The sequence below is a fragment of the Drosophila innubila genome (genome assembly GCF_004354385.1).
Source record: "Drosophila innubila isolate TH190305 chromosome 2R unlocalized genomic scaffold, UK_Dinn_1.0 1_C_2R, whole genome shotgun sequence".
Taxonomy (NCBI): Eukaryota; Metazoa; Arthropoda; class Insecta; order Diptera; family Drosophilidae; genus Drosophila; species Drosophila innubila.
In genome coordinates this window covers 19346275-19369199 of record NW_022995374.1, presented here as the reverse complement: position 1 = coordinate 19369199, position 22925 = coordinate 19346275, and the positions used below count along the sequence as shown (strand labels likewise).

Genomic DNA, 22925 nt, shown 5'->3' with positions numbered 1-22925 from the left:
GAAACGAATGATGAAATACACTTTTATAAATTGACATAACTACATATTTCTATAATATAATTAATTGTTTGCCAGAAATTTGCAGTTAACAGAAACACAACTAGTTTTGTTTAGAACATTATTCTATTTTCTCAAAGTAGACTTGCGTCAATGTCAATGGTTTGCCATAGGAATAAAATGTAAAATCAAAACGATAAACACCCGATGGTACCGGCATATTTATTTTGGTAAAATCCAGAGCAAACTTCTCCACAGTCATGTGATTCTGCAAAAGAATTCATTAAGATTTCTACAGCTATAAACGAGTGGGAAAAAATACGCACCTCGTTCCAGGGACACGAATGATTAAAATTGCTGTGTTTACGTATTGCATTAAAGACGAATCTCTCGATAGATATATCGTATTTGTGAGAAGCCATCAATTTACAAAAATCAAAATAGACATTATACATAAAGGGACGATATCCATCGGTGCGTTGAAAACACTGCAACCTTGTGGTTAAGTTTTTGATAGGCAATTGCAGTAAGCTGACTTTCAGGGATAATTCCACATAGTTCCGTTTGACGACCTTCAAACGACAATACTCGTATTTGGTAATTCCATCATTTGTTGGTAAATCCATACACTTGACATTCGTGAACTTAAGCAGACGTCCATCCTAAAGAGAAGGGAAATAATCATTCCATTTTTCAATATAATCTACTTACAACATTATAATAACATCATTGCCAAACAAAATTTAGTTTAAAGTTCTTGATTCTAGCATTTTTTCCATGGACCCTAACAAAATTGTATTTTTTATTCGAACACTCAAAATTTTCTATGAAAAATATGAATTTGGAAACAAAAGTTCTTCAAATTTAGAAAAATATTAGATTGTAAAACTGTTATTTTTGTATTTTGTCTCTTAAAAATTTAATTTTTAACAAAAAACAACCAGTAATTTTTTTAGTATATTTATTCAGTAAATTCATGCTCGCAAAAATCATACTAGAATCAAGAGATAACACTGTTTTAGATTGATTTTATACCTGAATAACGAATTTTTTGAGTGCATTTACTTACCGTCAGGCCAGTGAACAATATGAATAATCCTAGTATCACTTGTATTACCCTTAGCCACATTTTGACAACTAACAATAAATGCAACAACAATCGCCCATCATGGCAAATGATGTTTTAATGGATTAACATTGATAATAATCTAACTTGTTGGTGTCATTACGCTCTTCCTTTGTTTTGTTGGGCTGAAATTGATAAGCAAGCGATTTTAATAAAAAATATATAAACAAATATATCTTACACTTCATTAAACATTCCCTAACTTAAACAGGTGAACTATGAGTATACCCCTTATCCAAACTATTATACATTAAGAGATGTCTAGAAATTAAAAATTGTTTTTCTTTCAAAAATTACAATAAAAAAAATGTAAAAATATAAGTAACGGTCAATCTTATTATTATTTCAATTTTTTCTATCACGCGACAATTTTTCCATACTTTCCTCTTTCAAAATGATTTGGGAAAACTCGATATTTTTAATCCGATGTATTATTTGCCGACAAATTGATGTTTTAACTCGAGTTTCTTTTAAATATATGTATACCACTAATATGTTATAGACGTGATTAAACCCTTGTCAGACCCTGAGAACTGAATGCGTCATAAGAACAAAATATATATTTTATTGCACAATGCATGATAATTTTGTTGGTAAAATGATTCGTCGAGCATAACAATAATTGTGGCCTAGTTCAAAGACCAATAACCGAATCGAACGCCCACTTAAGCAGATTTAGATTAAGAACGTATTTAAAACACGCTTATGTTGATTCGATCGGCTATTGACTTTAATACGATGCATACGTTGAAATTCTTGGAAATTCATATATAGAAAATGTTAACAATTTCCTGTTTTGGGTTTTCAATTACAAGTCCAAGCAAATTGTCTTGCAATTTTTCACACCAAAAAGTAAATACAACATGCATAAAAAACACATTGACTCATTGAATGCAAAGCCCCAGTTTTTTTTTTTTTTGATACACCTTATCCCCCTTTTTTCCCTCCTTATTCCCAATTTTTGCAAATGTCAGCATTGAGAATGGCCCAGCCACTGTGGCGTATACGTGTTGCTCCCAACATACAACATGTTTAATGACAACGCTTTTACGCAGTCGATTGTGCATTTAATATCCTGTAACAATATAAATCGGGTATTTAGAGTCTAGCTGTTTTAGATCAGCAAAATTAACATGTTACTTGTTTATTAAACTCAAATAAAATGGATAACTTAATTATTATATTTATTTTATTTCTAAAAATAAAAGCCATTAATATTTTCGGGTATAATTTTGTTTTAAAACAGTTTGCTTTATTTTAAATTTTATTTGAATTGGTTTATCAGTATCAATTAAACCGTTCGTTTTCTTATTCTATTCTAAAAGCAATACATTTTAGACTACATTTTATTTAAAATTTAAATTATTGTTTTTTGGCTTAAATTATTTTCTAAAATAGTTTTTTTAGCTTTAATAAAAGCTATGAGTTTTGTTTTGTTTGAAAATAGTTTATTAATTTTAATGATTGCTTTCAATTATTTTCTTAGTTTTAATAAAACCTTTAGGTTTGCGGTTTATATTTTATGTACACTATTTTCAAAATGTTTTTCTGTATCAACGAAAATTTACGTTCAATATATTATCTCATTTTTTTTTGTTGTTTATATTTTATTTTTTTAATTTTTGTTTTATTTTCTGGGTATCTTGTAGTCGAAACTATGTGAAATATTTTAAGTGTAGGCAGCACATACGATATTAATAAATTTTTGCAAACGCGTTCATATTTCGAAATGTCAACACCAACACCTGCATTTTCAAAAGTGGCTCAGGTGATGCCTACACACACACACACACACACACACACACACACACACACACACACACTAATTGAACGGTTGTTATTTTGTGCATTGTCTTGTTAAATTTACTGTAGTTCTGGGAAAAGTTACAATATATTGAGTGAAAACCGATGATATGTACTAAAAAAAGTCAGTGACCTCTCCCACGAAAAGACTTCGCACTGGATTTTTTACTTAAATACATATAAATGTATCTGCTTATTGAATGAAAATTAATTTTTATTAATAATATTTTTGAATGAAAAAATATTTGGTTTTAACACATCAAATTGCAATCGAAATAAATTGAAATCAGAGCGATTTGGAAAACGGATGCCCCTTGATTTTTTTTAACCATAATTCAATGGGATTTTTAACAGTAGCGGAAAGTGTTTACTTGACGCTGTCTATAGAGAGTCCGGTTACCGTCATTAGCTGCCTCTAATTGTCGTTCAATGACGCTGGTGTCGCATTTGACGTAGCACTGACATTTCTAGATATTATTGTAACTCAAAGATACTTTATCTCTATCTTTCAGATTCTTGTTTGCGTTGCCAGGCAGAGAACAAACGCGATGTTCTGGGACGTCAGGACTGTGTTGTCGTTTGGGGCGAGTGCAATCATTCGTTCCATCATTGCTGCATGTCCTTGTGGGTCAAACAGAACAATCGTTGTCCTTTGTGCCAACAGGAATGGTCCATACAGCGCATGGGCAAATAGTCCACATATACGAATTTCCATTTATGATATTTAAATAGCTGTTAAGCCCACATTTAAAATTGTCAAGCTTAAGAAATCTAAAAAATATAAAATTATAAAAATAAAACAATCCAAAAAAACAAAAAAAAATTACATGCCCCGGGTGAGGCTCGAACTCACGACCTTAAGATTATGAGACTTACGCGCTGCCAACTGCGCCACCGAGGCCTTGTAAATGTGGCCGCCTATCGATATACTTGTTTCTAGAATCATTCTAAAAGCAAGCAAGTCGTGTTGTACAGCTTTTGCTTATGCTTAGAATTATTCTTGAACTATTTTTTGTAGGCCATCTGCAGGCGCTAAGTGAGCTTTTGCTTGGAAAGCGGTGTAAAAATCTCCACTTGATTTGTATAAGTTATTGGCAAAGCGTCCACCACCTGTCCCTTTGGCGCAGAGGATAGCGCGTTGGACTTCTAATCCAAAGGTCGCGGGTTCGATCCCCGCAAGGGATGTAATAATGAACTCTGTTAAAACGGAAGTTCGGTACATTTTTTTTTTATTTGATTTTATTTAACATTGATGATAACTTAGGTAACAACATGCTCGCAGCTGATCTTATGCTTTTGGCTGCAAAGACGGAGACAAATTTCGCTCTAGCACCGGACTTTTTAACTGCAATTTCTCAACATTGGCGGCAGTTTCTATAATTGTATCGTCAGTAAGGCGATTAGCACGCATTTCTTGTATGGAAGCTGCCAAAAATAAATGATTATGAATAAAATTAATTATCAGCTATGAATATAAATTTTTTAAAACTCACGGCTATAAGGTGTATGTTTATCTGATATAATACTCTCCAGATTGTAGCCAACAAATCCCACAACTACAGCAACTGGCAATGTGAAGTAAACAGCATTGCGCCGCAAAAGTGCCATTATTACCGGCCACATTTCGTATATTTATAGTTGATTTATTTACAATTTATTAGAGTTTTGTATCGAGTAGGTTTGTTTCCGTAAAAGTGCTGCCAACTGGTTTTAATAGTCGTGTCGCAACAAAAAACGGGCTGGCAGGCTTGGTTCACGGACTTAAGCCGATATTCATATTGTGATCAATAACCTAAATGCATAAAAAAACTAATATGATTTTTTTTTTAGAATTTTGTCGAGTTTTTATATTTGATTGAATGTAACTTCGTTACACAAAAATTCGCCTCTATCTTACCCAATTTCGAATAAAAATTTTGGCCAAATAATTGTTAAAAAAACTAAGAAAATTTAAATAGTGTGTGATTCCAGATTGTTGTCCATTTTTTAATCAATATCGATATATTGTTTGGAAATAATTTCAATATCGATAGCTCACGTTGGTGAGTTGCTCAATCGAACTTGTTATGAGCGACTCGAAGCAGCGCTAGTTCCGGATCGTAAAAGGAAGTTTGCGCGCTTTTTAAATATGAATTTAATTTAAGTTAATTTGGCAAAATATTAATATTTTAATGAAAATCTTTATTTTAAAATTAGATTAATATATAAATACTCTGCAACAATTACCGAAATTCTTGTTTTAAAAGTAGTAAAATGACCAGAAACTCAATTTTAGAATTTGATCTTAGTCTGGATGGAGCTTTTTTCGGGAACCAAGGCTGCCACACCGTTTTTTGGGCCGAGGGTTGCCACGCCGTTTTTTCGACTCTATTGCACAAGAAAAATAAACATAAACAGAATTAAAAGTTAGAGCGAGACAGACGTGCGAAGAGTGTCGAAAGTTATTATTGTTACAGCGAATTAACGTTGAATTGCTAAAAAAAAGCTAAAGTAAATAAGCTCAGTAAAAAAAGTTAGAAAACAAAAAATTGAATCGATTTACGTGTGGGACATTTAGAATTTTATTGAGCGAGTGTAATGTGCATAAAAAAATAGCTAGAAATAACAGTCGAAAAAAAGAAGAAGAAATCAAGTGCAAAGAAAAACTAATTTACGCATTAAGAAGTAATCGACTCAATCGCAATTGCAGTTTGCTATAATGTATAATTATAACGACGCAACAGCAGCAGCAACAACAACGCAAAAGAACAAAGAACTTCAGTGCATCAACTACCAATTGGTACAACAACAACAACAGCAGCAACGACAACAGTGAGAGCAAGAACAACAATAACGGCAGCAGCCGCAGTGCGACGCATAATTTCCTGCTTACCCACACACACACTTACACAGACGCACACAAACATTAAAGAGCGTTTGCTGTTGCGTGCGTGGGAAGGGGACGCCGTAACGGCTGACCCAAACAAAGAAAAATATCTTCGCAAAGAGAGTGGAGCACCAGAAAGAGCGCAACAGTGGAAGAGAGGGCAACGACAGCAATTCGCGGCGCACATAAAATGACCAATTCGAATCATCGTCATCATCGTATCGATGTAAGTCGAAAATCTCTCTTAATTATGCAAAAACTAAATGTTTTTTAATATTATGCATGCGTTTTTTACTAGAAGACGGAAAAGCAAGTATGCAAGTTGATTGTTTGCACACACGATAAACAAAAACATAACTTTGTTTGATGGGTGAGGATGGGAAGGAAGGGAAAGTGGTTGTGGTGTTTCCTTTCTTTACTTTGTCTCGACTGCCTGTCTGACTGACGACTGCTTGGCTGGCTGGGAATGCAATTGAAGCGCAGTGTCGTCGTCGGGACAGACAATCAAAGCAATAAATGCCAATATCACTAACAACAACAACAACATGCAGCCTTCTTTACTCTCATTGGCTGTGTGTACAATACATACATATATGTACATTGATGTACATAGTTGTTGCTCTTTTGTTTGCGCGCATCAGCCAAAACACTTACTCACCCACACAAACGCACGCACGAACGAACGCACACAAATACATGCACATGCAGACGATGCAAACTTCAGACAGAGAGAGACAGTAGGGGTAGTCCTAAAACAGATTATGATTAGATATTATTTAAATTTTGATTTCGAAAATTTCCATTATACTATGATTTGATTATACATATGTATGCATGTGTGACCGTAAATACAATTATTGGTGTTCGTTTACATTTTATTGTGATTTGAATATTTTCAAAATTGCTAATTAAAAAAATAAATATTTAATGCAAAAACAAGTGCTAAAACAAAATTTCGTAATAGTCTGTTTTGCTGGGCGAACTCCAAATCAAAAAAAAAAAAAAAAAACACCAAATAGAGGTCATGAATTTAGCCGAAAAAATTAGATTGGGGACTCAACTAGTTTTTTTTAATGCAACTTGTCACTCTACAGCTCGTTTACAAGCACTGATTTGGTCACACGGTCACAAGTAGCTTCTTAAACATTTCTATAAATTTCATTCGATTTTTTATTTGGAGTTGGCCCAGCAAAATAGACCTTTACCTAAATAGTAATATTCTAATTCTAATATTCTGCAAGAATAATTTGAGAAATGGTTGTTTTATTAGTTCACGCAATCGAAATCGAATCACAATTAGTTTCAGGAATACCCCTAGCAAGTCAAACAAAATTGGCGCCCTCTACTTCGACCCCGTTCCATCGCAATTGCATACACACGCACACATGTACATTTCCTTTTCTGATTTCTTTATATGTATGTATGTATTTTTATGGCAAAGTTAGTTCTTTGTCGCCTTTGTTGGCGCTGCGAGCTGTTGCTGCTGCTGTTGTTGTTGTTGCTGCTGTTGCACCCAAAACCCGCTCCTCAAAAAGTGTAAGTGTCCCAACCCCGAACTTGTGTTTGTCTTTTTACACAAGTTAACAACGACTTTACGGCTTTAGCAAAAGTGCAATAAACTCGTTGACGCTGCTTTGTCCACTCTACCCCGAAGAGAGACAAGGGAAGAGGCAAGGTCTGCCCTCCTTTCTGTTAATGACCAGTGTCATCGCCAACTTCTTACTCTTTGAAGTCTGCAATGTAAATAAGTAAACATGCGGGAGAGTGAGAGTGAAGCTGACTTTACAAAATTGAAACCCACTCTCTTAACAGTTTTTAAACTAATTGCTAATTGCTAAATGGAAAGAGGCAGAGGACAGAGCTGGCTGAGCTGGCTGAGCAGCTGGCAGCGCTGTTTTTTTTTTTTTTTTTTGTTGACAGTTAAATAAAGTAAATAGATATACGAATACAGTTGTTAATAAGCAGTTGTTTGCTAAAATTTATCTGGTTAGTTGAAAACAAGTTTATGAGCATTAAAACTAAATGCAAAACATTATCCACAATTTTTTCTTATTGCAATAACAGCTGACAAAAAAGTGCAACTGTCTGGCAGCGCTGTGCAAGCAACTAAAAAAAGTGAATGCAGATTTACAAATGCATATATATGTATGTGTGTATGCATATAAACCGATTGAAACGCAGCAGTGGAATTTTTAGTTGTTTCCATTCCGACATTTGTTTTTGTTTGTCGAACGCTTACGACTCTCTCTCTCTCTCTCTCTCTCTCTCTCTCATGCTCTTTCACACTCAACACAGACAGACACACAAACGCACGCACGCACACAGACTCGTCGATACGCTCTCATTGAGACTTTTGTGTTGATTTTTAGTTGTTGTTTATTTTTGTGGGTGCATTGCACCGCCCCCGCGCACGCAACTGTCAGCTGTATGTGTGTGCATATTATAAATGCATGTCTATGTGTGCGTGCTTGTGTGTGACTCCACATGCATTTTTTCGACGCTCGCGAGCGCAGCACAGTTGTGTTTCAGCTGTTCGCACGCTCAGTTCTCATTCTGCGCTCTGTTATCCATGTCCTCTTTGTCGTCTTTGCCTTCGTCGTAGTCGCAGTCGCAGTTGCTGTCATTGTCTCGCGTGTCTGCATTTATTCTGGTTGTGTGATTTTGGTTTTTCCAGTGCAGCAACATAGAAACAAATAGAAGAAATATATATATACATATATAGAATTTGTTGTGTGCGAAAATCTCTAGAATATATATAATTGGAAAGTGCGCGTAAATGTTTTGAAAAGAAAACTTCAACAAACGTCAGCTGGTTTTAAAACATAAACAAATGGTACGCTTTGCATTTGTTTATAAAATAAATAATTTTTTTTTTTTTTATTAACAAATCAAATCACTCCGTTAGCGTACATACAGTGACTCCCAGCTTATTTGACACACTGCTTTGACAAGTTACAAATTTAAAATTATTTTATGCTTAATAAAATCAGAAAATGTAAATAAAAAATTTAAATGAAAATAAAGTTTTTATAAAACTATAGCAAATAATTTTATTTTATTGAATTAAGAATTAAGCAAGCTGTGAGCCATTGTATATAAGTGAACGTATGTGTGCGTGTGTGTATGTATTGATGTAATTTGTAAATTTTGTTTTATTTGCAGTTTCTCTGTGTTTATTTTGTTTTTTGCTTGCAAATTGTTTTATTGCGCCCGTCAGCTGTTCTATTCTCTTTATCGCTGTCTGTTTTGTACTTAAGTTGTTGTTGTTGTTGCTGGTACCGTAGACGTTTTGCAATTTGGCCATTGTTGTGTTTTTTTGTATCTGTTTTTGTGATAAGATTTTCCATTTCGTTGTGTTTTTATTGCGTCTCGCTTTTGATTATTTTTTTGCGTGCTCGCATAATTTGCATGTGTGTGTGTCAACGTGTGATATATGTGTATGCATGTATGTGTGTAAATGCTTGCACATAGATGCAAAAATATGTAGCACAGATATTGCACACAGCTGACCCAGTTTTCGTTGACCTTGTGCCCTTCGAGGGGCCCAAACATATACACGTAAAGTGTCTGTATATATACTGTATGTACAGAACAATAAATACATAAAAGTTTGCCTATCAATGCAGTTAAAACAACAACAACAAGTTAACTTGATTTGACCATGGCTTATATAAAAATGCAGCACAGTTAATACATATGTACATATTTAGTTGCCATACATGATGTGCATTTGTTTATTCTCTTGGTCATAACATTTGTTTTTCTTTTATCAACAATAAATTTGCATTTTATTTTTTGTCAGCATGTAAATTTTAAATTTTTGTTTACTTTTTTTTTTAAGACGATCCATATATGTATGCACGCACACACATACAAATGCATTCTCTTATCGCTCTCTTGCGTGCTGTGCTCTTTGTCTTTACTTTTTACACTCGCTTGTATTGCTTGCTCTTTCTCACCTTCTATGGCATTTACTACGGCCTCTCAGCTGTTTGCATGGTCTAGCGGTACTTTGCCTTAGGCATTTTACGTGCTCAACAAATCGCTGGACAGCGTACAGAGGGAGAGGGAGATGGTGAGGGTGAGGGTGAGAGAGCGGATAGAGAGGTTAATGTGAACAGAATCACGTATTACGTGTGCGGAACAAACGCCATAAGTTGCACGACTTGAATGCAAATGCACATGTGCGAGGGCAGATTCAACAGTTGTGTATATACTTCTATGTACTTACTAATGATGTAAATCTTAATAGAGGCACAAAAATAATAAAATTGGCATTCTGCAAGGGAATTGTTTAAGATTTGACAAAGTTTGATTTGACAGTTTTAAGTTTTTTAAAAGGTGTCAAGGGGAAAAATGGTGAGAAAATGGAAATTGAACAAAAAAAATAAATAAATTTTCAATTTGTATGCAGAATTTTTTATTAAAGTCGAATTAATTAACTAATTGATCGTCATAAAAATAATCGAGCTAAAGTAGTTTAAGTTTTATTACACTTATTTGGCATATATGCAATTATTATATTATCCTTGATCCATTCTCGGAAAAATCTGTGTGACCATCGCATTTTATTGTGTCAAGTAAGCAGTGTGCACCTAATAAAGCGAAATGAATTGAAGCTATTTAGTTTAGTTTCGCTTACGACGAAGGCGAATTATGAATAGAAATTCAAATTTGAATATGAATTGAAATGAATCTACTCAAGTACTTTTAGACTAGTTGACGACGTGTGTGGTACATTTACATACATGCATACATATGCATGTTTGTTTATTTGTGGGCCATAAGTTCACAGTCCTTTTAACAGTTGATGTTTTCTTGTATTCATGACTTGAGTTTGATTTTATTGGGTGTAAATATAGTTTAATATATACATTTTTTACATTATGTGTAAACAAAGTAGAGTTCAAATTAGAAAAATTATTCCAATCTATATTTATTTATATTGAATATGAATAAAATTTATGTTATTGTGATATCTGCTTAAAGTTAACAATAAATAAATGATAAGATACATCTACAGTTAGTCAAGTAATTGTTTTGAAAAGCATTTTTAACAAATTCCTAAGCCGAATGCAACTATTTTCTCTTGTTCTAGGGAACAAAATCATTTATAATAAAATATGAAAGATATAAAGAAAATAAAATTTAAACAATTTTTTTTGTCACAAAAATATACATAATTCATAGAGTTTTGCTCAATTAGACCAAATAGAGGTAGATTTATTCCGAAGCCATATATGAGCCTATAATGACATTTATTTGTAAATACATGTATATCTGGCATACATTTACATACATATCATGTACACTCATATGTACATGTGTAAATGTTAATTTAGTTCTCCCTATCAGAAATTTTAGATCTAAAATGTGACAATCGTGAGGCTTAATTGATACTATAGATATGTACATATACGACCCTGACACAACTGTAAGATAGAAAGATACATTTTGTAGATAGAATTTTGCACTTTTATAATTATTAAAATATAGCATACAAATATGAAATTGTATTTGTTATGACTATTTATTTTTGTTTCTTGATTAATAACTCTTTAAATAGCTTGATCTATGCTTCATATGTTAATTTTCTTATTGTAATTGTAAATTTAACTGGATGTTCAGTCTACTCTACCAGTCTTCCAGTTATTGAGCCGTTCAACAAGTTCCATTCCAACAGCTGTTATTTATTGTTGTTCTGCTGTTTTATTGTTGTGTTTGTTTGGTCGCTTCACTCAAAATCGCAACACGTTCGATTGCCTTTTTTAAATTGGCTTTGATGGTTTTTCATTTAAGCTGAATGTGTGGCATTCATTTAAAATATATTTATAATAGGGGGGAGGGTAAAAGTCTGGCACATGGTCATTGCACTATGGCTCATTTGTCAAAAGTACGTGGCAAAAATCAATTTAGTTAAATTTTGTTGTTCCGTTTGACATAAATTTGGAAGTGTTTCGATCTACTACTAGTTATAGTAATTTATTGAGGGTTTTATATTGTTCATAAAATTTTTGTGCATTGTCAAGCTCTTCAAGGTTAAAGTAGTTTAAAAACAATTACTGAGTTAGAAAAAACGCATTATAAGGCCAACTTTTAATAAGTATATCTTTAAATCGAGCTGGAGTTTCATATAAAACCTTTGTTCGAAAAATAAAAAGAAAAAATAGAATTTTAAAATATTTATCACTTTTTAAATATTTAAGAAAAATAAATTTTTTGCTTGACCGTTAATTAACGCTCTTTCTCACGCCACGCCCACTTATATTTTACTTTCTGCATTTTTTTTTCAAGTGCTTAAAATAATTTACATATTACGTTTATTAAACACCATTAATTTGTTATATATTTTAATATATTACTGAATAGACTTTAAATGCAAATTGTGAACTTGAAAAAAAATGTTCAGTGATCAAAATTTAAAAAAATACGAAAAAAAATCCGTTATATTTTCCATGACTGTTAGTTTCCAGCTAGTTTAAAAGTTACAACTTTCGATTTTTGCCAACTAACTTTCTGAAATTAGCCATAGTGCATTGTCTGTATGTCAGTTTTGGAACGCCGTCGTTGTCGTCAGTCTTCGTCAGTCGTCAATCTCAAGTGAACGAGTTGGTCTTAACTTTGTAGTAGATTATTATTATTTATTTGGCCAAATCATTTCAAATCAAATTCCATATCGAATTCAATATTCTGTATTTACAATAGTAAAAAGTCAACTTTGAATTGTTGATTTGTCAACCTTGGGCAACAATTTATAATCTGATTTAATATGTATTTATTTCTGTTGTTCTTTTTCTCCACGTGCGATAGCAAATAAAAAAGTAAAACGACAAAAAAAAAGAGCAAAAACAAATGCAAAGTTGCATGAAACATAATAAAGAATTGCAGTTTAATGCTAAAGTAAAAAAATAAAAGGGACAGTGATATCTAAAAGTAAATGAACGCAGCTCCAAATTTGAATACGTGACTTTGAGAGAGTGCAAGAACAGAAGAAGGTGCAGGAGAACGCGACGCCGAGCCGTCTCTTTTTGTCGTACATTTATGGTTTGTTTTTATTTTAACTGTAAGCAGCAGCAGCAAGAAAGAAGATAGCGTGTCAAAGCGAGAGTAAGAGAGAAGGGAAGCGTCGCGAAGGCAACGTATCATCATCAAAAGACGCAATTTGTGAATAATTTAATCGTACATTCACACGAAGACAGCAAGAAGAGCGCACTGCCAAAGTAAGTGACTGAAGCTACTCTCCAAGAGAGCAAGTGAGAGCGAGTGCTTGTTAAAGAGTTAAAAAGAGAAGCTTACGCACGACGCTTGATGTTTGCGCGCAGTGGAATTAGCGCTTCGCCCAATGGGGGCGATGGCAGCGGTGGGAGAGGAAGCAGCGACGGTGGCGGCAGCAGCGGCAGCAGCGGCAGCGCTGCTGCTACTGGCAGCATTGAACTGTTATGTCCACCCAGCGGCAGCAGCAGCATTAGCGGCAGCGGCAGTTTTAGCAGCAGCGGCGCAAGCACAACGGCAACTAACAGCACCAGTGTCAGTGCGTCGACGCCAGCAGCGGCAACGCAGGCAGCAGCGGAGAGCAGCGAGAGTAATAACAATCGTAATCTGAGCTTACAACTGACTAATAATCACAACAACAACAACAATAATAATAATTACAACAACAATAGCATCAACAACAACAACAATAATAATAATTATTATCACAGCGGCAGTACAAATCTAATCAGCGGCATCTGCAGCAGCATTTGGCGTACCGCAACCTTTGGCAGCGCTGCTCCCATTGCAAGCATAATGACAGCCAATAGCAGCAGCGGCAGCAGCAGCGCTGTCAGCAGCGTCAGCTATACGTCCAACGGTTCCTCAACAGGTGACGAGGTGTGCATTGTTGAGCAGCAGCAGAGCAAGCGCACAGTGGCTACCAATACGAATTTGCTGGGCGGGCAACAGGACGAGTCCGTAAGAATTCACAAAAGATACAAAAAAAAAAACACTCAAAAAAAAATATTTGCTTTGATTTTGGTTTCCACTCTTACTCCAACTACTCTCGATTTGGCATCTCTCAACGGTCATTCATCAAGGCAGCCATCTTGTCACGCCACCCTTGCCTTGCCCCTGTCTAACCACTCTCTTCCTCTCTCTCTCTCTATCTCTTACTCCCTCGCTGAGCATTGTTCATCAATTAATTTGTTCAGTTCTTTGTTCTTTTTTTTTGCGTTTAAGAATTTTTTGGGGCCGACTCAATTGTAGATTGAAGTTAATTGTTTTGTTTTGTTTTCTTTTGGTACAGCAAATTCATTAAATTTCTATTAAATTAGTTTCGCACATATGTATATATATATAATAAAAGTGTTGCAACTTAAAATTTGTCATTTTTGAGTTTACATGCACACATATTTTTACTGTTCAGCATACTTCATGCCAAGGTGAATTTACTGCAAGGTGATATATTCCCCACAATACTCTCTGGTGCAATTATAACATAGCGGTATTCACCACAGTGAGAGCATTTAACGTGAGAGAGATAATAAATTCACCATGCGTTGCTTAAATAATTCCACACACAGGAATACGGTCACCTTGTTGTAATTCCATCATGGTTCATCATAGACATTTATATGACAGCTATTCCTCTCTTCATTTGTATGCAGAGACTAATTGCAGTTAATTTGTTGTTCTTTTTTTGCAGCAAACATTCCTAGGCGCCACCGAACTGGACGATGAGCTAATCAAACAACTGCCAAAGGAGGTATTGCTGCGTGTTTTCTCCTACCTGGATGTCGTCTCGCTATGCCGCTGTGCTCAGGTGGGTGTGACCGACCATCCAAATACGCAATACACATGTACCCTTTACCCGGTTTAACTAAATGAAGAAAATATGAATCATTTCGCCATTTTACAGGTGTGCAAATATTGGAACGTACTCGCCTTAGACGGTTCCAGCTGGCAAAAAATCAATTTATTCGATTTTCAACGTGATATTGAGGTACGCCCCCCTCTACACACTCTTTACCATTAACGCTCTAATATACACTACTGTTCCTTTCACAGGGTCCGGTAATTGAGAATATATCGCAAAGATGTGGCGGTTTTCTCAAATCACTATCGTTACGTGGTTGTCAATCGGTGGGAGATCAGTCCATCAAGTAAATAAAATCTATCGATATATGCCAGTGTTGTCAGTGAAGCTCGAAATGGAAAATAAATTACAAAAACTAACTAAACTCGAGAAAAATACTTGTAGGCTTAGCGTAAAAATCAAAATAAAGATCCAGGATGAACATTTTGTTAACCAAATTACTTAAATTTAAATGCAGAATACATTTGGAGGCCAAACCATGATCACAATGACGTTCTGTTCGAAAAATTAATGACAGTAGAATAAAAAAAAACTATTTAAAAAACTTTTGAACATTAAAAAGAAATTAGATTTAGCATAGTAATAGCTAAATTGGCAACACTGATATACACATATATTCCCAAATGAATTAATACTTTATTGTACTATCTTAAATAGAACTCTAGCAAATCACTGCCACAACATCGAACAATTGGATCTGTCGGAGTGCAAGAAGATCACAGATATATCCGTCACAGATATAAGCCGATATTGCAGCAAATTGACAGCCATTAATTTGGATTCCTGCTCCAATATAACAGACAATAGCCTCAAATATATATCAGATGGCTGTCCGGTAATAATAAAGGATTTGCTTTCAAATTTTTAAAATGAATTAATTGATTTTATTGTTGCTGAAATTTGTAGAACCTGCTCGAGATCAACGTGTCCTGGTGCCATTTGGTCTCGGAAAATGGGGTCGAGGCGCTGGCTCGCGGCTGTGTCCGTCTTCGAAAGTTCAGCAGTAAAGGTTGTAAACAGATTAACGACAATGCCATCACGTGCCTGGCTAAATACTGTCCCGATCTAATGGTGCTAAATCTACACAGTTGCGAGGTATTTAACCGATCTACTATTTTAAATCGTTTACCAACTATACTCAGTACGCTAGCGTTTTATGATGAATGTAGACTCTAGAGATAAGAATAAGTTGGCGATCTAGTTAAGATTTTATTAAATTGAATTTTAAACATTGACACTTTGGACAAGTTTCAAAGAAGATTCAATAAAAAAGAATACATTTAATTTAATAGGATCCTTAACATTCGTCCTTGAAGGACATGTGATGTATCATATGAAAGGTATTAAATCATAGATCAAAAATTAATATATTGTAAAATTTAGATTTGATGTAATGTTTTATTCTAATTATGACACAAGGAGTTGATTAAAATTTAAAACTTGATATATTAAATTCATAAAATCTTAAATTATTTTGACAATGACAAGTGTCAAATTTGAAAATGAAAATTTTGTTTCCCAAAATTAATAAAGTGCAAAGTGATAAATGATAAGTAAGAGTAAAGCATATTTAGAAATTAATGGTCCAGATAAAGACCTAATTCCTATTGCTTTTGAAGAAATGCAGCGCAGATGATCATAGTCCATTATCTGTTAAAAAATTTATAATTTGTAATTGTTCTTTAAAATATAAATTTTTACTGTCCAGACCTTAGGCTTTTGGACTTCGTGAAGTCCAGGGAATGAGGGATATTGGCCATCGCATGTCCAGATATTATCGGCTAGATAGATATATTCCAGTGACGGGTTGTTCCGAAAATAGGAAGAGTCTATCGGACTCGTCAATCGATTGCCATCCAACAACAAATGGGTCAATTTGGGAAAACCTTGAAAACTATTGTGTCGTATGGACGAAAGTCTGTTGAAAAATAAAGACAGATGAGATTAGAAATTTCTCTTAAATATTATATAAGGGAAATCTCTTACCTGCAGTTGGACAAAATCAGCGCCGTCAGAGTATTAGATTCGAACTCATTAGGAATATTATTAATCAAATTATGAGAGAGATCTAAGACCTCGATAACAGACAGATTTGAGAGGGCATTAATCTCAATTGTGCTTATATTACACCAGCTCATGTTGATGTATTCTACGGAGTTGGAGATGATCTTCGTCAGCTTCTGAATTTTGTTGTGACTTAAGTTCAGTTCAGCTAGGCTTTCACTGCCACTTATAAGGTTCTCATTCAAATGGACAATCTTATTATTAGCCAGATTTAGATTATAGAGATTAATCAGGGAATTAAAGCTATTGTTTTCTATAACACTTATACTATTTTCAGACAGATCCAGCAAACTCAATTCTATATTATTAGCGAAGGTGTTTGCATTAATAGATTCCAAAGCGTTGCCTTGTAGATGAGCTTTGTGGAGTTTTCGGAGTCTACTGAAATCTATCTTATCCAGATTACAGTAGGACAAGTCCAGCTCCAAATATTCCTCGAAATCCATATCATTGAAGTTAAGCTGCAGTGCCGGATTATGTGATAGATTTAATTTATAATACGAAAAAGACAAATCTATTTGTTGTAGGCTACAATTACTGAGATCTAGTCTCCATATATGGGGTAATTGTTTTATTTGCGACAAGTTAGTATTGGCCATCGATAAATCTTGGAGTCTTGGAAGTTGATTTATAAAATCGAAATTTACATTGCTAATGTGGCAATCTGAGATATCCAACGTTTCCAGTGTTTCGCTAAAAAGTTGCTGATTAAAGCTGCCTAAACGATTGCCACGTAGACTGAGAGTCTCCAGTTGTGGCGCTTTTGTAAAGGAAACACTGGCATTAATATCTTCCCAGCTGGTTATTAAGTTATTGGCCAACATTAAATTTCTTAATGAGTAAAAACCTTTAAGTGCATTGCTGTCAAGTTTATCTATATGATTGTTAGATAGATCCAAATACCAAAGATCCTTAATATTTGAGAAATTCCGGGGAAACTCATTAAACCTGTTGCCCGACAAGTCTAAGTATCCAATGGATGGATAATCAGTTTTATCAAGTTCGTTAAGTCCTAATATATCCAGTTGAGACAAGTTATTATTGGCCATCCACAATCTTGTGAGTTTTGGCAGCTGATCATTAAAATTGAGGTTCGCTGTGCTGATGTGGCACTCTGAGATATCCAACGTTTCAAGTGATTCGCTAAAAAGTTGCTGATTAAAGCTGCCTAAACGATTGCCACGTAGACTGAGAGAACTCAGTTGTGGTGCTTTTGTAATGGAAACACTGGCATTAATGTCTTCCCAGCTGGTTATTCGGTTATTATCCAATAACAAAGACACTAGTGAATTGAAACCTTTTAGTGCATCCACGCCCAATTTATCTATATGATTGTTGTCTAGTGACAGTTTGGATAGGTTCTTCAAATTTGAGTACTGTCGAGGAAACACCTTGAACTTGTTGCCCGACAAGAACAATTCAGTGACAGCTACACTGTCAAAGTTGGGATATTCACTTAGTTCTCCGTAGGTACAGTCAGCATAAAAGAGCGGATAAAACTCAAGGCATTTGCACTTCACAGGACAATCGACAGCAACACTTTCACCAGCTGTTAGTCCTATTATAAGGATAAAGATCGGCCAAAGGCGAGGCTCTGATCTCATCATGCCTGAAAAAAAAAAAATTATGAATTTAAATTAAGCGGAAAAGGCTATAGTCAAGACACCAACTATGAGAGTTGCATTTATTTAGGCGCTTGAGTTGTTAAAAACTTTATCCAAACTTGATACGATTAGGTATGATAATAAATAATAATATTAGAAAACGTTAATCACTAAGTTAAAAAAAATTTTTTTTACTGTGGAACGGGGGAAGGAAACGAATTTGAAACAAACTTATTCAAAAACTTTGTTAAAGTCTGTGGTCCAAATTTTATTTGTTTTAGCTCGTATAGTTGCTAAAAATTGTGTTTTCGATTTAAAAAGGAACTTTAAAAAACATTTTTTGAAAAACATTTTTTGAACAACATTTTTTGAACAATATTTTTTGAAATACCTAAAAAGTCATAATACTCAAAATTCAAAAATGAATAGTCACTGGTTCAAATCGAGTAATGTATTTCATATATATATTCATAAGCTTTCAGAAAACGGAAGGCTTTTAATGCTATTTCACTTCACTCCATTTTACTTATAAAATTTACTCACTTGCTTCAAATTGATTATGATTTTTGTAGTTCCAAATTAAAAGGCCGCTTAAAGGTTATTTTTATTTATATATGTAGTTGTTGAAGTCGAAATTTGAGCACCAAACACAATAACAAATATTATAAGTGTACTAAAACTTTTGTCTTTAATTTAAATTATGCTAACAATTTAATTGTGTAACATTTAAAGATCATCTAAAATTATTTTCAATTTTTATTAGAACATCAGTTGTTCTAGTGCGATCCACAGGCAATGCCTCTTTCTAAACGACTGAAGCCATTAGGAATAAGACAAAACGTTTAAAGCTCGTAATTAAAAAAAAACCGAATAGAAATTGGAATAGCATAATTCTTATCATTTGTTTTTCATTGCTGACATAACTAAAAAAAAGTTGTCTTCCATTTTATTCAAAATTTTAACAAATTACGACGCAAAATACATAGAATAAATTTAGTGGCAATTTATGCTGATAAGTACATGGAAATAAAAAGTGAAAATGACCGAAAAATGAATATTAATATAATCAACTCAGGGAGCTCAGATTGAGAGGTCAAGATTTCTGACCTGCCAAATCCTAACTTAGCAAGTTTTGTAATTGCCTTTAAATTTTAAAGGTTTTTTAAAGGTTTTGAAAATAAACATAAGAAATGCATGCTTTCTACTTTTTTACTTATTTATTGATACTTATTTATTTAGTGTCAACTGAAAACAGTTGATTAAAATTAAAATAAAACTATAAAAAATGTATATATATATTAATAATAACGTAAAAAACCTTTATTAAATTTTCTGCAATAATTTAGGTATACTCAACTGTTTGCATATTTATAATTTATTTCTCGTTGATTTTTTTGACTTATTTAGACGATCAGCGATTCGTCAATACGTCAGTTGGCGGCTAACTGTCACAAGTTGCAAAAACTTTGTGTTTCCAAGTGTGTGGAATTAACAGATCTCTCGCTGATGGCATTATCTCAGCATAATCAGCAGCTCAACACGTTGGAGGTGTCCGGATGTCGCAATTTTACGGACATCGGATTTCAGGCGCTGGGACGCAACTGTAAGTACCTGGAGCGCATGGATCTGGAGGAGTGCAGCCAGATTACGGATCTAACCTTGGCCCACTTGGCCACCGGTTGTCCCAGTCTCGAGAAATTGGTAAGTAACGAAATATCGTAATTTTATTGATATTTTATTAAATAATATTGTTGTATTTTGTAGACGCTGTCGCACTGTGAATTAATTACTGACGATGGCATCCGTCATTTGACCACAGGCAGCTGTGCAGCCGAAAGTCTCTCGGTGCTGGAACTGGACAATTGTCCACTGATCACGGATCGCACGTTGGAGCATTTAGTGTCATGCCACAATCTGCAGCGCATCGAGCTCTTTGACTGCCAGCTCATCTCACGCGCCGCCATACGCAAGCTGAAGGTGCTGAGAATTAGAGAAAAAGAAAGAAAGAAATGCTTATCTTCGGCATGCCGAAGATTGAAAATTCTCGCAAGAGAACTGAGGGCTTAGCATCAAAATTTAAATCAAGATCTAAAGGACAGAACAGTTTTGTTGAACAAAATTTACAAAATTTGAATGAAGAATTTAGAGGTGCAATTTTGATCAAATTGACATCTTAATCGGTTCAGTTTTAACAAAGTTATTTAAGTTTAAAGTTGCTTCCGGTACTAAAAATGAAACGGTTAGTTTCGGTTAGCGTTACCGGTTATGGTATTTTTCCCTAGTAGGCATAGAAACAGTGGAACATGACTATATTGTCTGATCAAGGTTATTTATAAAAACGTTTTAAGACCTACACAGAATTGTAAAACACTCTGCATGGGTTTTTAAGAAAAGATGAATATTAAATTGATTATGATTTCATTTCTTTTTAGAATCATCTACCAAATATCAAGGTGCATGCATATTTTGCACCTGTAACACCGCCCGCCGTGACAAGCGGACATCGGCCGAGATATTGTCGCTGCTGTGAGATTCTCTGAGATACGGCCATTGGCTTTGCCAGAAGAATAATGCGTAAATCCGCCACAGACTGATGTTGGCCTGTCTGCATCGTCATGATTGCCATGGTCATTAGTCTGACCCTCATCTCGATGCTTTATTTGCTCGGTATGCTCGATGGCAACTGGTGAATGTCCAGCCACACACCCCACATACACACACACACCCCACACACACACACACCAATTATAAGCTGTGTATAACTAAAGCAAGATTCTAATATCGAAACAAAACAACAACCGTAAAAATTGTAACGAAATTCGTAGTGTTTTTAAGCAAAGAAATCAAGCGAACATTTTTTGTAGTATTTAGTTTGCGAAAGTTTCTAAAACTTCCCTCAATATGTAAAAATTGTGATTATTTTATTTAATATGCTAAGCTGTTATTATAACTAGTTAACATTTTTATTTTAATTTTTATTTAAACTTTTACTACTTTTCCTGTAGTTTTTCGTGTGCATTAAGTATTAGTAGATTTTCTTTCTGTTCGTATTGTGTTTTATTTCACTTATATTTTGTGTAGATGTAAATATATCTACTTTATGCTTAAATATTAACTACACACACACAGTCTCACACAAACACAAACACAACACACACATACACTCATTGGTAGCTTAAAAAATATGCATGCTAATTAAATGTTGATAATTTATGACTATAATTTATATATGCTGCATATTTAAATATATATAACTGAGATTTTAATAAAGTCTAAACATGTCGATAGAACCACTAAGCGTTCACCAACACACACATACACACCTTTACACACCCACACACACAAACAATGAAAACTTTATGCTATTCCCTAAAAATTGTTGCTAAACCTTTTTTTTTTTAATAGTGCCAGGTATAACTATTTAAACTAGAACATATGTTATACGAAATGCAAATTGTATATTACACCAGAACAAAACGAAACAGAGAAAATGAAGATAAAGATAAAGTTAAAAACAAAATACAATGATAACAAAAAACTGATGATAAATAAAGTAAACACTAAAGTGCAAGCATGTCTTTTACACACAAACAAACAAACAAAAAAACCATATGGATCAGCGTTTCTAAAACACAATCTTCTCATACAACACAAATGATAAATAAAAAAATCTATATATATACACATATATTCATTAAAAAATGATAAATATATATATTATATTAATATCTGTACATGTATAATTGTCTATTTTGTAAATGTATTCCGCACTTTAGAGGGGTACAAAAGTCGCCAACATTTTCAAATGACTTTAGCGCACAATTTAATCCAAACATTTGATTCATTTATACCCTTTTATAGTTTCTTAGCTCTACTGTTTTTGTTAACTAACGGTTTCCTGTACCAAAAAAAAAAAAAAACCAAAAAACTATCCTATAATTGTGCGCAAAAATAAAAACAAATCACAAAGAAAACTAAGCAATCGGTTGAAATCTTCTCCCTTCTCGCTAACTCTCATTTCCCCACTCTATTTTGGGTTAAGAGAAAAGTTGCAGTTTCATTTAGTTTTCGCATTTTCAATTTATAAGCATACAAATTGTTCCAGTGAAAAGGCCATAAAAATAAAGAAATTTTGCTGTTCTTGAGTTTCAAGCGTATTATAGCATTTTAAATACCGATTATTGCCACAATTTAATAGCTTTTAGTTACGTAAATTGTAGCTGATTACTTTCTAAAATAAATATATATATCTATATATATACATTTAATATGTGTGTGTATATTTTAAACCAAGAAAACACTCAATAGATTTATGAAATCGAAAACTTTAATTGATTTAATTTAAGGAGCAAATACAATTGCTATAGAGATTAATTTATAAAATAAAATGTGTGCTGAGAGTAATAAAGAAAAACTAAAAGTATGCTTGGTTATACGTTAAAAATACAACTGAAAAATAATGTTGACTTTTGCTCTAGATTTGAATTTGGAGCGATGTTCAGTGCTGCCCTACTCAACAAGCTGTTTTCTTTAGCATGTGGGCAACACTTTCCAGCTGCATATATATCGTTATCGGTTAGCCACCACAAACTATCGTAATAATGCACTCGA

The 22925-nt window shown here is 33.9% G+C and overlaps 5 protein-coding genes and 2 non-coding genes across 9 annotated transcripts in view; 3 read left to right on the top strand and 4 right to left on the bottom strand.

The window, feature by feature from the left end:
* The window catches only part of LOC117785615 (RING-box protein 2), a 29955-nt gene extending 25844 nt beyond the window's left edge, over window positions 1–4111 (top strand). The window contains exon 2 of the mRNA XM_034623716.1: window positions 3439–4111. Coding sequence (XP_034479607.1) covers window positions 3439–3620 — 182 coding nt within the window. The 3' untranslated portion in view covers window positions 3621–4111. The remainder of the gene's footprint in view (window positions 1–3438) is intronic.
* On the bottom strand, window positions 44–1126 carry LOC117785760. The gene is made up of 3 exons (XM_034623977.1): window positions 1067–1126; window positions 324–659; window positions 44–265 (listed from the first exon to the last, which is right to left on the bottom strand). Exons 1-3 carry the CDS (start codon window positions 1124–1126, stop codon window positions 119–121), a joined length of 543 nt encoding a protein of 180 aa, XP_034479868.1. The 3' UTR covers window positions 44–118.
* On the bottom strand, window positions 3755–3827 carry Trnam-cau. Its single transcript has one exon. It is a non-coding gene; the product is annotated as a tRNA-Met (tRNA).
* On the top strand, window positions 4039–4111 carry Trnar-ucu. Its single transcript has one exon. It is a non-coding gene; the product is annotated as a tRNA-Arg (tRNA).
* Window positions 4112–4138: 27 nt separating this feature from the next.
* LOC117785616 (small integral membrane protein 12-A) lies at window positions 4139–4620 on the bottom strand. Its single transcript, XM_034623717.1, has 2 exons — window positions 4420–4620; window positions 4139–4351 (listed from the first exon to the last, which is right to left on the bottom strand). The coding sequence occupies exons 1-2, from the start codon at window positions 4547–4549 to the stop codon at window positions 4215–4217; spliced, it is 267 nt and encodes an 88-aa protein (XP_034479608.1). The 5' UTR covers window positions 4550–4620; the 3' UTR covers window positions 4139–4214.
* Window positions 4621–5279: 659 nt separating this feature from the next.
* LOC117784485 (F-box/LRR-repeat protein 20) lies at window positions 5280–22255 on the top strand. Of its 3 annotated transcripts, XM_034622234.1 has the most exons (10): window positions 5280–6018; window positions 12603–13745; window positions 14476–14592; window positions 14689–14772; window positions 14838–14932; window positions 15304–15481; window positions 15553–15741; window positions 19722–20015; window positions 20079–20291; window positions 20747–22255. In XM_034622234.1, exons 2-10 carry the CDS (start codon window positions 13101–13103, stop codon window positions 20852–20854), a joined length of 1923 nt encoding a protein of 640 aa, XP_034478125.1. In that variant the 5' UTR covers window positions 5280–6018; window positions 12603–13100; the 3' UTR covers window positions 20855–22255. The 3 variants fall into 3 exon arrangements, with proteins under 3 accessions (XP_034478125.1, XP_034478127.1, XP_034478128.1); XM_034622236.1 differs by lacking the exon at window positions 12603–13745 and having other exon boundaries at window positions 5297–6018; XM_034622237.1 differs by lacking the exons at window positions 5280–6018; window positions 12603–13745 and adding an exon at window positions 8296–8625.
* Window positions 16142–18950, bottom strand: LOC117784484 (protein artichoke-like). Its single transcript, XM_034622233.1, has 4 exons — window positions 18858–18950; window positions 16633–18319; window positions 16357–16564; window positions 16142–16296 (listed from the first exon to the last, which is right to left on the bottom strand). Exons 2-4 carry the CDS (start codon window positions 18315–18317, stop codon window positions 16171–16173), a joined length of 2019 nt encoding a protein of 672 aa, XP_034478124.1. The 5' UTR covers window positions 18318–18319; window positions 18858–18950; the 3' UTR covers window positions 16142–16170.
* Window positions 22256–22925: the final 670 nt, after the last annotated feature.

Excerpts from the sequence above, each read along its gene's own strand:
- LOC117785616 (XM_034623717.1), bottom strand. The coding sequence starts at position 4,549 with ATGTGGCCGGTAATAATGGCACTTTTGCGGCGCAATGCTGTTTACTTC. Across the intron at positions 4,352-4,419 it reads TAAACATACACCTTATAGCC|CTTCCATACAAGAAATGCGT; the intron begins GTGAGTTTTAAA and ends TATTTTTGGCAG.
- LOC117785760 (XM_034623977.1), bottom strand. The coding sequence starts at position 1,126 with ATGTGGCTAAGGGTAATACAAGTGATACTAGGATTATTCATATTGTTC. Across the intron at positions 660-1,066 it reads TATTGTTCACTGGCCTGACG|GATGGACGTCTGCTTAAGTT; the intron begins GTAAGTAAATGC and ends CCTTCTCTTTAG. Across the intron at positions 266-323 it reads ATTCGTGTCCCTGGAACGAG|AATCACATGACTGTGGAGAA; the intron begins GTGCGTATTTTT and ends ATTCTTTTGCAG.
- LOC117784484 (XM_034622233.1), bottom strand. The coding sequence starts at position 18,317 with ATGATGAGATCAGAGCCTCGCCTTTGGCCGATCTTTATCCTTATAATA. Across the intron at positions 16,565-16,632 it reads CTGATTTTGTCCAACTGCAG|ACTTTCGTCCATACGACACA; the intron begins GTAAGAGATTTC and ends ATTTTTCAACAG. Across the intron at positions 16,297-16,356 it reads ACGAAGTCCAAAAGCCTAAG|ATAATGGACTATGATCATCT; the intron begins GTCTGGACAGTA and ends ATTTTTTAACAG.
- LOC117784485 (XM_034622234.1), top strand. The coding sequence starts at position 13,101 with ATGTTTGCGCGCAGTGGAATTAGCGCTTCGCCCAATGGGGGCGATGGC. Across the intron at positions 14,593-14,688 it reads CGCTATGCCGCTGTGCTCAG|GTGTGCAAATATTGGAACGT; the intron begins GTGGGTGTGACC and ends GCCATTTTACAG. Across the intron at positions 14,933-15,303 it reads GTGGGAGATCAGTCCATCAA|AACTCTAGCAAATCACTGCC; the intron begins GTAAATAAAATC and ends TATCTTAAATAG.